Source organism: Ctenopharyngodon idella, chromosome 20 (assembly GCF_019924925.1).
Source record: "Ctenopharyngodon idella isolate HZGC_01 chromosome 20, HZGC01, whole genome shotgun sequence".
NCBI classification, from domain to species: domain Eukaryota; kingdom Metazoa; phylum Chordata; class Actinopteri; order Cypriniformes; family Xenocyprididae; genus Ctenopharyngodon; species Ctenopharyngodon idella.
The window spans coordinates 24,702,256-24,717,954 of NC_067239.1; the positions used below are offsets into that span (position 1 = coordinate 24,702,256).

General features: G+C 34.8%; 3 protein-coding genes across 3 annotated transcripts; 1 reads left to right on the forward strand and 2 right to left on the reverse strand.

The window, feature by feature from the left end:
- The first annotated feature begins 1,248 nt into the window (after positions 1 to 1,248).
- On the forward strand, positions 1,249 to 5,952 carry atf3 (activating transcription factor 3). Its single transcript, XM_051875336.1, has 4 exons — positions 1,249 to 1,407; positions 2,819 to 3,069; positions 3,303 to 3,410; positions 3,546 to 5,952. The coding sequence occupies exons 2-4, from the start codon at positions 2,827 to 2,829 to the stop codon at positions 3,801 to 3,803; spliced, it is 609 nt and encodes a 202-aa protein (XP_051731296.1). The 5' UTR covers positions 1,249 to 1,407; positions 2,819 to 2,826; the 3' UTR covers positions 3,804 to 5,952.
- Positions 5,953 to 10,607: 4,655 nt separating this feature from the next.
- Positions 10,608 to 12,292, reverse strand: batf3 (basic leucine zipper transcription factor, ATF-like 3). The gene is made up of 3 exons (XM_051875047.1): positions 12,021 to 12,292; positions 11,661 to 11,765; positions 10,608 to 11,456 (listed from the first exon to the last, which is right to left on the reverse strand). The coding sequence occupies exons 1-3, from the start codon at positions 12,093 to 12,095 to the stop codon at positions 11,274 to 11,276; spliced, it is 363 nt and encodes a 120-aa protein (XP_051731007.1). The 5' UTR covers positions 12,096 to 12,292; the 3' UTR covers positions 10,608 to 11,273.
- A 481-nt stretch (positions 12,293 to 12,773) lies between these two features.
- On the reverse strand, positions 12,774 to 15,637 carry nsl1 (NSL1 component of MIS12 kinetochore complex). The gene is made up of 6 exons (XM_051875046.1): positions 15,428 to 15,637; positions 15,062 to 15,140; positions 14,841 to 14,968; positions 13,578 to 13,632; positions 13,392 to 13,459; positions 12,774 to 13,212 (listed from the first exon to the last, which is right to left on the reverse strand). The coding sequence occupies exons 1-6, from the start codon at positions 15,593 to 15,595 to the stop codon at positions 12,973 to 12,975; spliced, it is 738 nt and encodes a 245-aa protein (XP_051731006.1). The 5' UTR covers positions 15,596 to 15,637; the 3' UTR covers positions 12,774 to 12,972.
- Positions 15,638 to 15,699: the final 62 nt, after the last annotated feature.

A 15,699-nucleotide genomic window follows, 5' to 3' on the forward strand; every position in this document is an offset into this window, starting at 1 on the left:
AATAAATATTGCCATGTTTTGACTTTGTGTCAGGTTTAGACAGATCTCCTTGGTAACATTATTTTGTGTTCAAGCACAATTGTATGTAATAAGGGAGTGTTTTAGTAGTGATTGCACCAGGACTGGTAAAAGGAGATCACTGGAAATTTCCAGAACACAGAGGTAAGAGCGTGTTGTACTGGGTAATGACCCAACCAGAGCAAGAAAGCTGCGCTTCACATCCAGGAGAGGAATGCAGACACTGCGTACTGTCCACTCCCTGAAATCATTCCGTTGAACTCAAAGTAAACGGACAAAAGCTGAGCTCTAACATTTGTTTCACCATCTTTTGTCGTTATCTGATTATTTCATTGAGGCTTTTGTTTTGTAGGTGTTGTTTTTGATCATTTATTTTAATATTACATAGATTACAAAATACGTCTGTTCTAAAACATCTACTTATTAACAATGGAAAATAAATGCAGCTTGAATGGAAAATAAACAACTTTTCATATCCTAGCTTAAGTGATTAACCCACAGATAAAACAGGACATAGAAGAGGTTCACAATAATTAAAATAAACCACAATAAAGCACCAATATTTACAATAAAATATTTACAACCTTGAATTATATTTTAAAAATTGAACGCTGTAAAATTTAAAAGTTTATACTTTGTAAAATCAAAGTTTCACAGATACTTTTTGCAATCTTTGAATTTAATGATGAAAAATCAACATGAATGAACATAAAACTCAAGTATAAATCACAGAAATGACTATAGGACAAGTTGACAGTGGACGTGCAAAACTAAATGGTCATTTTTGAATACAAAATTTTCACTTGTGGACTAAATAAAAAGCTAAACAGACTAAATAAAAGACAGCAATACACTGACCTTGGGATCAACTCTCCATCTTCATACAATTCTCCATTAACACACACACACACAAAAATGAGTGTGCTTAGCTAACAGAATGAGAGGGATTTTCGGGTCTCATTCTGACCAACTAGCCAGTCAATCTATCCACTCCCAAGTCTTTTTTTTTTCAACTATTCAGTACATGACATTAGAGCATACCAGAGATCCCATGTCATTACACGGGTATGTCTTTATTTGCTCATTAGGTTAACATGTCAGCCTACGACTTCGATTCCTCCATTGTACGGGGAGGGCGGGGGTCTGAGCGTGCCCAGTTATGGTGCGCGCAGAGGGTTGCCTGATTGCATCATCGCAAAGACAGCTTTCCTGATACTATAAATAGGGTGACGTCACTCGCTCCGCCTCTAGTAGTAGTTCACGTCCTCCAGCCATTAAAAGGGGTGATGCAACGAGCCGGCGACAACTGTAACTTTACCAGCTGAGCGCGAGAACACTCCAGCCGGAGGAGAGCATCACAACACGCGCGTTTTATTCAGTCAAAACAAGGTGAGTGACAACATTGTTTCGCTTGTTTGTTGTAACTGTTCGAGAACACACTGTGGAAAATGTCTACGCTATGTTCTGATAAATCAACTCAGCCAGTGGCTGGTTTAAAAAATGTTTTTGGGTTAAGCGGTTGTATAGGTTAACAATCTTAATTTAGGCTACTTTATATTCAAAACGTTATATTTTATACTATATATTTCTATTTTAATGTGTTTTTTTTTTTTTTTTTTTCTTATCATAATCTAGGCTAAGTTATCTTGTTCTCGAGTAGTTGCAAAACGTGCGGAACTGGGCTGCAGTAACTCATGTTGTAATATTTGTATAACTGATTATCATATGTAGGCTACTTCTTTAGGCGAATCGTTATAGCCAACTGTAAAAATATTTACAACAATAACAGTTTACATTAACGATCAACACAGGCTACAGTGTCATCGGATTAGAGCTTATTAAACCGTTAAAGATGATGATTTGACAGGATTTTACTGATTATGTAGACCTGCATTGTATAGTTAGAGCATATGTTTTACAAAACAGTTGAGTATTGTAATTGAATGTAGTCGCTTAAATTTTGAATGAAGCAGAAAGTGTAATATATATATAGGCTAAGCTATATGTAATACATCACTGTAAAAAAAATACGATAAAATATTGACAACTGTGGTTGCCAGAACCTAAAACAAACCCTCGAAAAATAATGTGATGTTAAAAGCATTAATATATATTTTACACTTCCTATGTGATTAAATTATATTGTTTTAAAATACTAACTTGTTCGAGCTATTCAAATCTGTTTGTCATTGTAAATGTACTGAGAATAAGAGAATATGTGGTACAATTTTAAGGCTTTAATGAGTTTCACTTTGATGAAAATTTGTTTCTGTAGCAAATGTGGACGTATAATATAATAATAATAATAAGACTGAGCAGTTTTACAAACACAAAGCACCTTAAGGGTAACACATATTGTATTAAAATTATACTAAAAAAATAACTGAACAACATAAGAGTCTACCCCTTGCTAAATATATTTTTCAATTGTAAATAAAAAAATATTAATATATTGAAATAATAATAAATTTATAAATATATTTGATAAAATTATATAAATTCATCATTTTTATTTCTATAATATATTTTTACAATATTTTACAGTGCAAGTACATGTATTGATTTTTTTTTTTTTTTTTTTTTTTTTTTTTTTTTACCGTTAATCATTTAATAGGTTTTTACTGTAGCATTTTTACATTCTAACTATTTTACATACTAACTTTTTTTTTTTTACAGTTAAGTCAGTAGTATAATATTTTATAGAGAAGGGAGGGGGTAGAATGTGTAACTGACTACAAAAAGTTTACTATGATCCTTCCTTATTAGAACCATGACTTAAATCTTGCATCATATGTTTTAGATTTCGGAATGATGCTTCAGCATCCTGGTTTGGGTCCCTTTGAGATCAGTGCATCAGCTTTGGTTCCCTGCCTCTCCCCGCCCGGCTCACTCACACTGGACGACTTCACCAACTTCACCCCATTAGTGAAAGAAGAGCTGCGCTACGCCATCCAGAACAAACGCATGTCCAACGGCCTGAGCACCTTGACCTCTGATAGAGCGTGTATGAACAGCGAACGACCCACTGAACAACCTGTAATGAAGCGGGAGGTAAGAATGACTCATTTACAGTTCTAACATTTAAAACGAATGTAATTTCTTGTATTTCACATTGGTTATATTGAGTAACACACACGTAGAAAAGCCATGCTTGCACAATTCGCTTGTTCATCCACTTGTGGACCTAATTCAGAATCATTAGGTCGTTTCATAAAATCAATATTCATTATACAATGTGGGTATGTATATTTTTTTAATGTATGTGATAAATATTATAATTTCAGGCCAATCCAGAGGAAAGTGAACGAAAAAAAAGAAGGAGGGAAAGAAACAAAATTGCAGCAGCAAAATGCCGAAACAAGAAAAAGGAGAAAACTGACCATTTACAAAAGGTAGTCTTTGTTATTTTCCCTTTTTATATATATATATATTATTCATATCTAAAATATTTATTTAATATTTCAAAAATGTCTTTTGAATTTTACACTAATTTATGTTCTACAAATGTTTTTTGTTATTTTATTCAGGAGTCAGAGAAGTTGGAGTCCATCAATGCTGAGTTGAAAGCCCAGATTGAGGAGCTCAAGAACCAAAAACAGCAGCTAGTTTACATGCTCAACCTGCACAGGCCCACCTGTATTGTCCGTGCTCAGAACGGCCAGACTCCTGAAGACGAGAGGAAGCTCTTTATCCAACAAATCAAAGAGACCACCCTGCAGGGTCTGAATCTTACCACAAGTGGACCAACACACACCGCGATACCAACTAGCTGTGGGCATCTCTGAATCACAAACTGTACAGGCAAGAAGCTAATGGCTCTGCAGTCCTCGCCAAGGAACACTGGAAGGTTCACCCACGTTATAAAGGACTAAACACGGGTGCCTGCCATGCTGCCACTCAAGGTCGGTCTGAAGTACACTGAAAGAGACTGTTAAAGCACTGAAGTGTTGAAGGACGTCTGATGCGTTTTTCTCTTATTTAAATGTGTTCGTAAATGTATGATATGCTTTTTGTATGCACCAAAGCTTGATGTCATGTTGATGCTAGAACAACATGATTTCATTTATTTATCAGCTTGTTGGTTAAATTAAACCCTGGCGGTGTGTTTGACAGCAAGTACTATTCTAGTGAGGGGGAAAACGTAGTGATTTGTGTGTATCTTTTTCATTTTTTGGCAGACATACAGGGTGAATGAAGTTGTTTAATTTAGTTACATATTTATCTGTGGCCTCTGCCTTGTTAAGTGTCCACATAACATGCCACGTGAAGTATTTCAAGCTGCTACTAATCTCTCAGGACTGGGTCTATATATATATATATATATATTACAGGAAACTCTAACTAAAACAGATAAAATAACAGGGAAGTCGACGCGGAGTGGACTTTGAGACGCTACTTACAAGGAAGTCCCTACCCTTCACCACTGAAAGCCTATCTATCACCTCACCCATATAAATATATTGTTGTTACAATGCTGTGAGCAGGAGGGTCTGCATTTATCAGCACACTGTAAAAAAAAAAGGAAAAAAGTGTTTTTGTGCTTTTAGCAAGGACATACTTATTTTCTGATGTATACTGTAGCTGTGTGTTGTTATTGTCTAGATGCACAAACCTCTACACTCCCAGCTAACAGAACATTCTGACAAGGTTCTCTCGAAGTTATGAGCAAACGTTCTTCCGGTAACATTAATCGAATGTTCTTTCATGTGGTTTTTAATAATGTTCTCAAAATGTTGTTTATACATTGTTCATGGAACATTTTTTTTCTGAAATGTTTTAGATTGTTCTGAAACGAGTTGTAAGTAGACAATCAGAGAACATTCAAAAGTAACGTTCCCATAATGTTTGCAAAAAATGTTTAAATGGAACATTCCAACCCAATCTCACGGCAATTCGTACGTATTTGACGAGGTGGCTAATTCGTACGAATTTGTACAACCTCACTCGAACAAATTCGTACAAATTTTGCTAAATCGTATGTATTTTACAAGTTCCCAATTTGTATGAATTCGTACGAATGACCTACCCTTAAACCTACCCGTCACCCAAATCGTAGGAGTGAGGTCGTACGAATTAGCCACCTCGTCAAATACGTACGAATTGGTCGTGAGATAAACTAACGTTGAACATTCCCTTAATGTTTCCTCTAACGTTTGCATAACCAGGAAAGCTTTGGGGAAAAAAAATTTAACAAATTTTAAAGTTTCAGAGAACATTATGAAATAACGTTTTCGTAAGTTAATGTGAATGTTAGCAAAACGTTCTTAGAACATTTTTGTTAGCTGGGCTTATCCTAAATGGAAAAAAAAGCTTAAAATATTCAATGTAAAGCTTAAACTTTTCAACGTGAAGCTCTTAATAATTGTCTTGTTATGTTCCTGGATCATGTGTCAACCAATTTTAGTCACGCCATGTTGTTAGTGAAGAAACACATACCACAAGACATCTGATCAGGCAGTGTGACTGCATTGCCTAATATTGCAGAAAGGTGTAAGAAAATTTAAAAACATCATTTCTACCAGACAGAGGAAAACCCCTTATTGTTTCACAAACTTCTGCCTCTTGTTTTTGAGTATAGTCTAAATTTATGTTCTGCCATGTACCGAAAGGTTAAGTGACGCAGGCGTCAGGTAGCTTTTTCCTTTTTTTTGTATTTGTTCAAACAGGCATGCCACAAACTGTGGTACTACTGACATTAAATGTGTAATAAAGACAAAGCTATGCTTTCTATTTGTGATTAAAACAGGTTTTATCCATCACGCCATTTCGGTCCACATCAAAGTGTTCAAGTGCAATTGCTACCATAAGTCATGATTGAGAAGATAATGGCCTGCAACATTCAATTGCATATTTATATGAAATATATATGGCTTCATTTTGACTGTCTGTTGTTTGTTTTTGATACTTTATTAATAAAAAATGATACCACTTGCATTTGAGCCATTCTTTGCTGTCATTATTGAAGTCAAATGTGATTAAATACCACTGAATCAACCTGATTGCATCAGAAGAGGCAACACCTGAACATTGTTACTTTTTAAAGCGTACTTGACGTGTTCAAAAAGCAGTTGTGTTGAGATATTTGCTGTAGGGCAAGTCCACACATGTATAACCTGAGAGACGTGCTGACTGTAACCCTTAGGTTGATCGAGTTCATCCAGCCAGAGAACAATGATTCAGCATTTTTTGCTGATTTTAATGATTATTACTGTTAAAGTGGGCGGTTTTGTTCAAGGGAAACACGTATTATGTTTTGTAATTGATTAAAGATGAGCATAGCACTGGAAGGCTTCTAGTAAAAGTCTTCTGAAATTCATTGGAAAGCTCAAAACTGCTAGGGAACTCTTGGCTTTGGCAGTACCTGTGTTTTGGTAACTCCCTTTTTGGGGAAAATGCGGAAATTAATCAGAATTCTGAACAATTGCTAGCAAATGCCTTGGTTTGTTTTTTTCTAAAAAAACTATTCTAGAAAAAAAACGTGGTTGTACAGAATCTAAAAGTACCTTTTAAACATTTCTCTTTGAGAGGGAGTAACTTAGCATGACTGGTTTTAGCAGTGATAAAAACACACACAAATAGAGACACTGCCTAACTGTCAGTGGTTATCAATAGCAAATACATGAACAGTGGCTTTTTAATGCAACCAGGAAATTCTGTAGAATTTCTACCAAATATATAATTAAAAGATCTTACTTGTTTTTATTGTTATTGCTCTAAGAGGCTTTTTTGTCTACTGACATTTTTTGTCTACTGAAAATAGCCTTTAATTCTAATATGGCACTAAATAAATAAATAAAAATAAGGTTCCAAGGTTGATATCCTCCGCCAGAGTCAAAGGTGAGTTAAATATTATATCTTTTATGGCCATAGATAATCTTACTGTTGAATCCATCTAAATTAAAAACCTTTACATGTTTTTTTTAATTACATTGCTGGGTGCTCCCCCCCTTTCCATGATCCACAATAAAAAACGTCCCTTTTGGTCTTTTTATCTGCTATGCTCCAGTTTAGTTTGAACTCGAATAATTTTTTTTTGTTTGTTTGTGCACATCCCTAAAAGTAGAAAAACATATTTATGTGGCAATCAAGACCGAGTTGCTGCTCGTTGCTTCATCACTGATGTCAAACATGTGATAATAATCTCTCAGAAATTACTCCCGGATAACTTCCACCTCTTTTCTGAAAACATACTGTATATTGCCCATAAAGAAGAAACACTGTATTATCATCACCAGGAAACGAACACTCTTTGTACACATTTGTTTCCCAATCAGTGCACAGAAATGAATCTGAATCACTATTCGTGGTTAAAATAATTAATCCAGATATGAATACACTTTTGTAACTAAATGATCACCTTACAGAATGCATAATATAGGACATAAATATTTTGAATGTGAAATTCTGATTTCTAATCTTATATCTATTTGAATACAACATACATGTGTGTGTTTGCACTCCTGTGATATCTTACACTGAGCTGGAAGTGAACCTGGTCCCAAACACCATGACTTGACTTTCACAGTAATTCAAGTGCACTTTGCCCTGGCGGAATGTGAGCCAACATGGTCACAGCCCCTGGCAATTAATGCAATCAGCGGAAACTTCTTATTCTGATGCAACCATTTAAAAGTGTCGCAATGGAATCTTCAGATGTCAAAAGGGTGTTGTAATGATATTTCAAACACCAGTGTTATAACCTTTGGACATGATTATAATGATTTTAGAGTTTTGATGTAATGTGTTCATGACCGACAGGTTTTTAACTTGTAAGATCGCAGGAATGCTTTACTCCTTCAGGGTAAAAAAGTACCCTAACCACCCTGTAGTCTGTTGATATTACTTTTGTTTTCCCTTGGCCCATGTAGATTAAAGGGTTAGTTCACCCAAAAATGAAAATTCTGTCATCATTTACTCACCCTCTAGATGTTCCAAACCTGTATGATATATATATATATATATATATATACTATGGAAGTCAATGGGGCCCATCAACTGTTCAGCAGAAGACATAAATTCATACAGGTATGGAACATCTAGAGGGTGAGTAAATGACAGAGTTTTCATTTTTGGGTGCACTGACCTTTTAATGAATGCATTTAGTGAACAATCTAGACCACTTCCTACTCAGTACAATGGAAATGTCCCCTTTTTTACTATGGGGAAAATCAAGGAAGCGTAGGTTCAATAGGAACTTCAATGTCCACATTCTTCTTTAAGTTCCTGTAAGGTTTCCAAGAGTTTTTAGATGTGAGTGCCGAGGGCAACCACCTACATTCGCTACCAGGAACTTTGACAAGGAAGGAAAAGTTACCATAACAGAATTTTCTGCCGCGAGGCGACTAAGAAGCTCAAGACACACCCCTAATTTCCCATTTCACAATGCGTATTTGCATGCGCCTCTATTCATATTTGAAAGCATGTCCACTTTTAAGGCAATGCTAAACAGTTTCTGATAATCTTTTCTACTTCCTTCTATTTTCGTGTAGTGACGAGGAGAGACATACAGCTCTGACGCAACCTGAACTTTTACGATGTAGAAGACATAACATTTGTTGAAAATATTGATTAAACTGATTATATACAAACTATATCTATTTTTCGGTATTTTTATAATTTATAACTGATTAAATATATAGAATATATAAAATATTTAGATAAAAAAATGAATGCATGTTCATTAGTAATGTGTCCACTAGAGGGCATAATAATCAAGGAATTGTAGGCCACAAAAAGACATCAATCAGATTATAAAGCACATGCTTTAAACACGGCATCAGACTATATGTAAACACACAGAAAACAAGAATTTAAACCCTAAAGAGACACTTTTTACAAAAGAGGTTTAAAGGGTTAGTTCACCCCAAAATGAAAATAATGTAATTTATTACTCACCCTCATGTCGTTCTACACCCGTAAGACCTTATCATCTTCGGAACACAAATTAAGATATTGTTGATTAAATCCGATGGCTCAGTGAGGCCTCTATTGAGAGCAAAGCCATTGAAACTCTCAAGATCTATAAAGGTACTAAAAACATATTTTAAACAGTTCATGTGAGTTCAGTGATTCTATCTTAATATTATAAAGCAACAAGAATACATTTTGTGCGCCAAAAAAAAAAAAGAAAATTTCAAAACACTGCTTCATGAAGCTTCTGAGCTTTATGAATCTTTTGTTTCGAATTAATGATTCGGATCTCCTATCAAACGGCTAAACTGCTGAAATCACGTGACTTTGGCGCTCCGATCCACTGATTCGATTCGTAAAGCTCCGAAGCAGTGTTTTGAAATCGGCCATCACTAGATATTGTTGAAAAGTCTTCTTTTTTTTTTTGGTGCACAAAAAGTATTCTTGTCGCTTTATAATATTAAGATAGAACCACTGAACTCACATGAACTGTTTCATGTTGTTTTTAAAACCTTTTTGGACCTTGAGAGTTTCAATGGCTTTGCTCTCAGTAGAGGCCTCAACGAGCCATCGGATTTCATAAAAAATATCTTAATTTGTGTTCCGAAGATTAACGAAGGTCTTACGGGTGTAGAACGACATGAGGGTGAGTAATAAATTACATTATTTTCATTTTGGGGTGAACTAACCCTTTAAGACCTATCCATTATGTGCACCCTATCTATGTATGTATGTATGTATGTATGTATCTATCTATCTATCTATCTGTCTATCTATCTATCATGTCCAATAAAATATTCAAAGACCCTGCTGTCTATAAACTCAATTATATATAAGATTATATAAACTCAAAAATATGAGGCTGGCTTAATGGTGTACATTTGTTTAGACTTTGGGACCCTTCTGGAAGTTTGCTGAGGCCCCCAGTGGTCATTTGTTAAAAAAAAAAAAAATCATCCAAAGAAGACATTTTTACGGAACTTGCTCTGTGTCTATTGTAACTGAAACTCTCTGATATTATGGGAAAAGGTTCAAATCCAGGTATACAGACCTCTGTGACCAGAAAGTTAATAGAAGTGTTAGTTTCATTGCCATTTGGATTTATACAGCTTCTACCCTACTGTACATACGAGAAGACCCATCTATGATGCATCAAGTATAAAATATTAACTTTTTATATCGTTGCAAACAGTATTATGAGGCTGTGCATCGTTGTAAATGCTGCATTTAAAACTTGCGTGCTAAATACATTTCCTGATTCCCAAATCAAAATTAAAGCAATACTTTTTCTGTAGAAACTATTTCCTTAACACTCAACCCATTCTAAACAATTCTATGTGCGCTAGCATGGTCATAAACAAACAAATATACTTAATTATACTAAAACTTTCTATGTTTTATAAGGGTTTTTTACATTCTTTAGCAATGCTTTTTGGCTTTAACGTTTTAAAACGAAAGTCAACAGATCCATGTGGAACTCTAGGACTTTTCAGAAGAGAAGAGAAAACTGGAAGAGAAATATAGAAGTGTGTACCCGGCACTGGTTAGGAAGGTAAGTCCATGGGGGTTTGAGGAAGTGATACATTCAAGAAAAAAATCTGACCACCATTTTTACCGCAACCACCCCCAGATATGGTTTCAACACAAATGAGAGAGGAAAAAAACTACACATTTAGCCCTTTTCTGATTTGGTGACCTCATTTTAATAGAAATTGTATCACTATTACAATTGAAGTAATACTGGATTTTAATCTGCATCTGCGTCACAGAGTGTATAAACAGAGTAATTCCTTTTTATTAAAATAAAATTATTCTTCTACTTACAATACATACCCACAGCAAAACATGACCAAGCAAGACAGAATAGTAACACTGCCATTTGTGGTTATTTGTAATAGTGCAGCCATAACAAAGCGGCTGTAACAGAGTTTTGAAACTAACCTTTAGTATTTTGGTCGGATAGGCTCTCATAAAGCAGAAGTCCATTCTCGCATGTTGTTCATTCACAGTCCACTAACTGTGGTATAACAGATGGTTTAGTTAGTGGTTATTTACTCTATCTCAGTAAATACCAAAAGTGGAAGTATTCACGTGAGGCATGGCCCTGGGAAAAGTAACATATGACTAGAGATTCTGTATTCTGAACGAAACCTGTCAAAAACGCAAAAGAGAAAGTTCGAGCATGAATAATTAATTCAACTGCATGTTAACGGATACTGAACTCACGGGTTAATACTTTAGAATAAAAAGCATAAAAACTGCATGCCGCTAGTATGCACGAATCACTTGTATTAAAGATAATTAGCTTAATTTATCCTTAAATGGAAATTCCGACATCATGAGCATCAGATGTGAATGTCTTGTGGCACTGTGCCTGTGGACCTTGTTGTTGAGGTCATACCACAGTTCAAGACAGGGCACAAAGGCTCATGGGCTTTGAGGGCATCTGTTAAGCGTTGCTGTTCCTCTATCAAAAGCTGGACTTCCTTCCTCAGCAGGCTGTTCTCCTGTTCCAGACACTCATACGCCTGGTTACACAAAATTTTGGTATATTATGTAAAAACCACATCAATCACATTGGACATTTGGTGTATTTTCCAATGTCTGCCCACAATTGTCAACATATGTCTGTATGGGGCAAAATAAATGTTTACTGAGAGGAACAAATACTGAAATCAGCATCTTCTATATTCTATACAGTATATAGGCTATATAATATGCAGGTGGCAAACCTCGTGCAACTCGTCAGCTCTCTGGGTTTGTCTTTTGCGGCTTCTCTGGGCAGCAACTCGGTTCTTTTCTCTTCTTTTCAACCTTTTCTCATCATCATCAGAGCTCTGAATAACAATCATATGTTGTAGAAGTTATGATGTGTTGTTTCTTGAACATTTTACAGTACTGTGCAGGATTATCGTATTAGTAAACCATAAAATCATTTTGAGTGGCACAGATCCAAAAGATGAGAAGGCATGTTAGAAAGTCTGATTTGTAAGTTATGTAGGCTACATTTTTACATACGGTTTCATTAATAACATTGTTTATGCGTTTGTAATTATTTAAAGAAAAGAAACGAGCATAAAGAAGTAACATACCTCACTCTTTCGAAACAACCGTAAAGCTGGAGCATCACTTCGAGTAAAGTTACTTGTCGCATTGAAAAGTGACATGGCAGGTGCAGGAGAGCACGCGCACAATGAAGATTTACGTCCACTAAACTAGATAGAAAATTAAAGCAAATTACGAGGCTGTGTTAATTAGCGCAAAGTTATCCATTTTTAAACTGTCAGTCAACGTGCTACAGTGACATTAGTGATTTCTTGAAAATGCCATCGGCGGATGTTCTTTGAAGTCACGTGGTTCTCTCGAGGACGCCAGTAACTTGTCAGTGTGAATGTTTTCGCTTTAGGGTCATTCCACGAAATGACCATTTTGAAAAAGGTGCTTTTTATTTTATTTTTAATTTAAACATTCTATGAGGCAAAAATAAGTTACATTACGTTACTTTAATAGCCTACGGTGGCATATGACTTATAAAAGGTAGCATGATTTGACAGTTTTAGAGTTCATTTAGTCATTACTAACCATGTGCTCAAAGTTATGACGCTATAATGGATTTATTAGAAATCTGCACCCCTTTGGAGAAAATAAGAGTCATAAAAAAAAGACTTACTGATATGCTAAAAAATAGTGTCAGATTTTCCTTTGTTCATGAAGGATACAAAAGGAACTGTTTCAGTCAATGATAATTGGTTTGTTTAATAAAAAAGTGCCAGTTAATTTTGAAACCAACACTGGTAGACCAAGAACACCTTGTGGTATGAACCTGGACCACATCAGCACAACACTTCTCTAAAAATTTAATTTATTGGATTTAATGGAAAAAGAAAGTGGTGAAACTATACACGCAACACATTTTTGACCAGAATATTTATTTACATTAAATGAGTAAGAAGCGGCATACAAAACACCTATATAGTAGCAGGTGTCAATACACTCCCATACTGCCCTTCTCCATTTCCACACAAATGTACAAACACATACACATTAAATTGCATTTGCATCATTCTTTTGGATGATTTTAGGAGCAGGAACATAGTCTGCGCTGTATTCTGAGTCAGAAGCAGCTCTTTTGATGCTAGAAGGAAGTCGGTGGTGAAGGTCAAGACAGACATCTCCAACTGAGCTGCCGAACACTTCTCTGTAGACTTCCACCGTCTCCGCTGAAGGCTGCATGTCAAGAACCTGACGCAAGCCCTCAGCTGCCTGCTTTAGACTTTTCAGAGACTGAACAGAATGAAGGAAAATGGTGCATGTTAATACAAATGTATTTTTGTCTATATTTATTACTGAGACTTTCAGCTCATTACTAGTATACTTAAAGATTATTTTAGCTTAATTGCACAAGCACATTGTAACATGCAATTCAGAAGCACTTTATACAGATAATTATCACTGATTTGTACCTTCATAACCGTACTGGCTTGTTTGAACATTGTTGGTGCAGCAGCTGAAACATTTCTGATGATAGTGTCTGTGAAAACCATGTTTAACAGGTACTTATTAATATTGCATAAAACACTGTTTGTACCACAATATACTTTTGCTAAAATAATAAATAATTATTAATAAAATACTGATGGGGCAAACACCATGAGCTGGGTCCGGCTTTATGTCTTGTGGCTTCACTGCCTGTTCATACAAACCCTAAAATAATGGATGAAGAGTAAAAACATATAAGCTACATTCACACAGCAACATCAGGGGATTCAGTCTTCTAGGAGCTGTTCAATACAGTGTAATAAACTTTTAGCATCAAAGTGTATTGCACTTTATATCCCAGTATCTCATTTGAGTTACAGCAAACACAATAGCCTATTTTTAAATATATTAGGACATCTAGTGGCCGGAGGTGGAACATCTACAATTTTAACAATCTACAGTGTGTGATGGGTGAATAGGTCCAATTATAAAAAAATAAAATAAATAAAAAAAATATTATCCTATAAAGGCTACTATTAATTTTTCTAATGTAATTATTTTAATAATTGATTATTTTATTGTGTTTTCCTTAGACAAATGTTTCTTTAAATATACACTGCTGTTCAAAAGTTTAAAAAATGTTTTTAAAAGAACTCTCTTATGCTCACCAAGGCTGCATTTATTTGATCCAAAATACAGTAAAAACAGTGATATTGAGAATTTTTTTTATTTATTTAAAATAACTGTTTTCTATTTGAATATATTTTGAAATGTAATTTATTCCTGAAAGCTGAATTTTCAGCATTTTTTCAGGATTCTTTGATGATCAAAAGAACAGCATTTATCTAACATAGAAAGCTGTAACATTATACACTACCGTTCAAAAGTTTGGGGTCAGTAAGATTTTTTTTTTAGGAAAGAAATTAATTATTTTTTTCAGCAAGGATGCAGTAAAGGTGACAGTAAAGACATTTATAATGTTACAAAAGCTTTCTATTTCAGATAAATGCTGTTCTTTTGAACTTTATATTCATCAAAGAATCGTGAAAAAATGTACACACCTGTTTTCAACATTGATAATAATCAGAAAAATGTTTCTTGAGCATCAAATCAGCATATTAGAATGATTTCTGAAGGATCATGTGACACTGAAGACTGAAGTAATGATGCTGAAAATTCAGCTTTGTCAGCACAGGAATAAATTACATTTTAAAATATATTCAAATAGAAAACAGTTATTTTAAACTGTAATAATATTTCACAATGTTACTGTTTTTACTATATTTTGGAACAAATAAATGCAGCCTAAGGGACTTCTTTTAAAAACATTAAAATATATAAACACATAGACTTATAAATAATTATTCGTAATTCATAATAATTCGTTTAATGGAGTTACAAATAAATAAATAAATAAAAACAGCATGTCTCACCAGAAGTTTCCTCTCTGCTCTTAACGATCGCACAACCTGGTTGCGTATTTGTTTTGGGTAAGAACTGCGTTTGCAGGCGGTCTCTACTATCTTCTCATCCAGAATGTCATTTACTGTGCTCTCATAATCTAAATATTACAAAAGAACATTGATTCATAATGTCGGCATAATATCGTAAAATACTTTGTAATAAGTTCTCTGAAACCGTGACAGTAACCTACCTTCACAATATTCCTCTGACACCTCGTCCCATGACAAGCCACCAATAACTATATTTTCTTGTACTGTGAACTCAAAATTCTAAAAGAGACAAATAAGGTGAATATAAGAAAAACAAGGAATACGACAATAAAGATGGTGAAAAAAACAACACACACATTTGAGTAAATGACTTTTGGCTCTAGAAACTATGACTACAGCCACAGTTGCAAATAATAAAAGTCGATATTATAAGTAACTCCCATAATTGGTTACCAAAAAAAAAAAAAAAATACCACAGGAAAAACAGTTACTAATGTAAAACAATGGTAAACTTGATAAGGACAAGAATAATTCAGCTGACACCTCTTTTATGTAACTAGACTTACCACAACCATTTCTTGCAACAGTTTGTCCTTATCTTCCTGACAAATATGGCACTGGCCATCGAGCAACTTTTTAAATAAGTCTTTATACTTTTCAAGCTGATCACGAACAATTTTTTTCGACTTGACATTTACTCTAAAATCAGCCCCACTCGCACATTCGTCCTCCATGACTGCCGCTTATTTTTCAAAATAAACCCTGGAAACGGAAGCAGATTCAGAATGTGTTACTAAGAAACAAACCCTGAGGAACAGTTAAGCGGAAGAAACGTTCC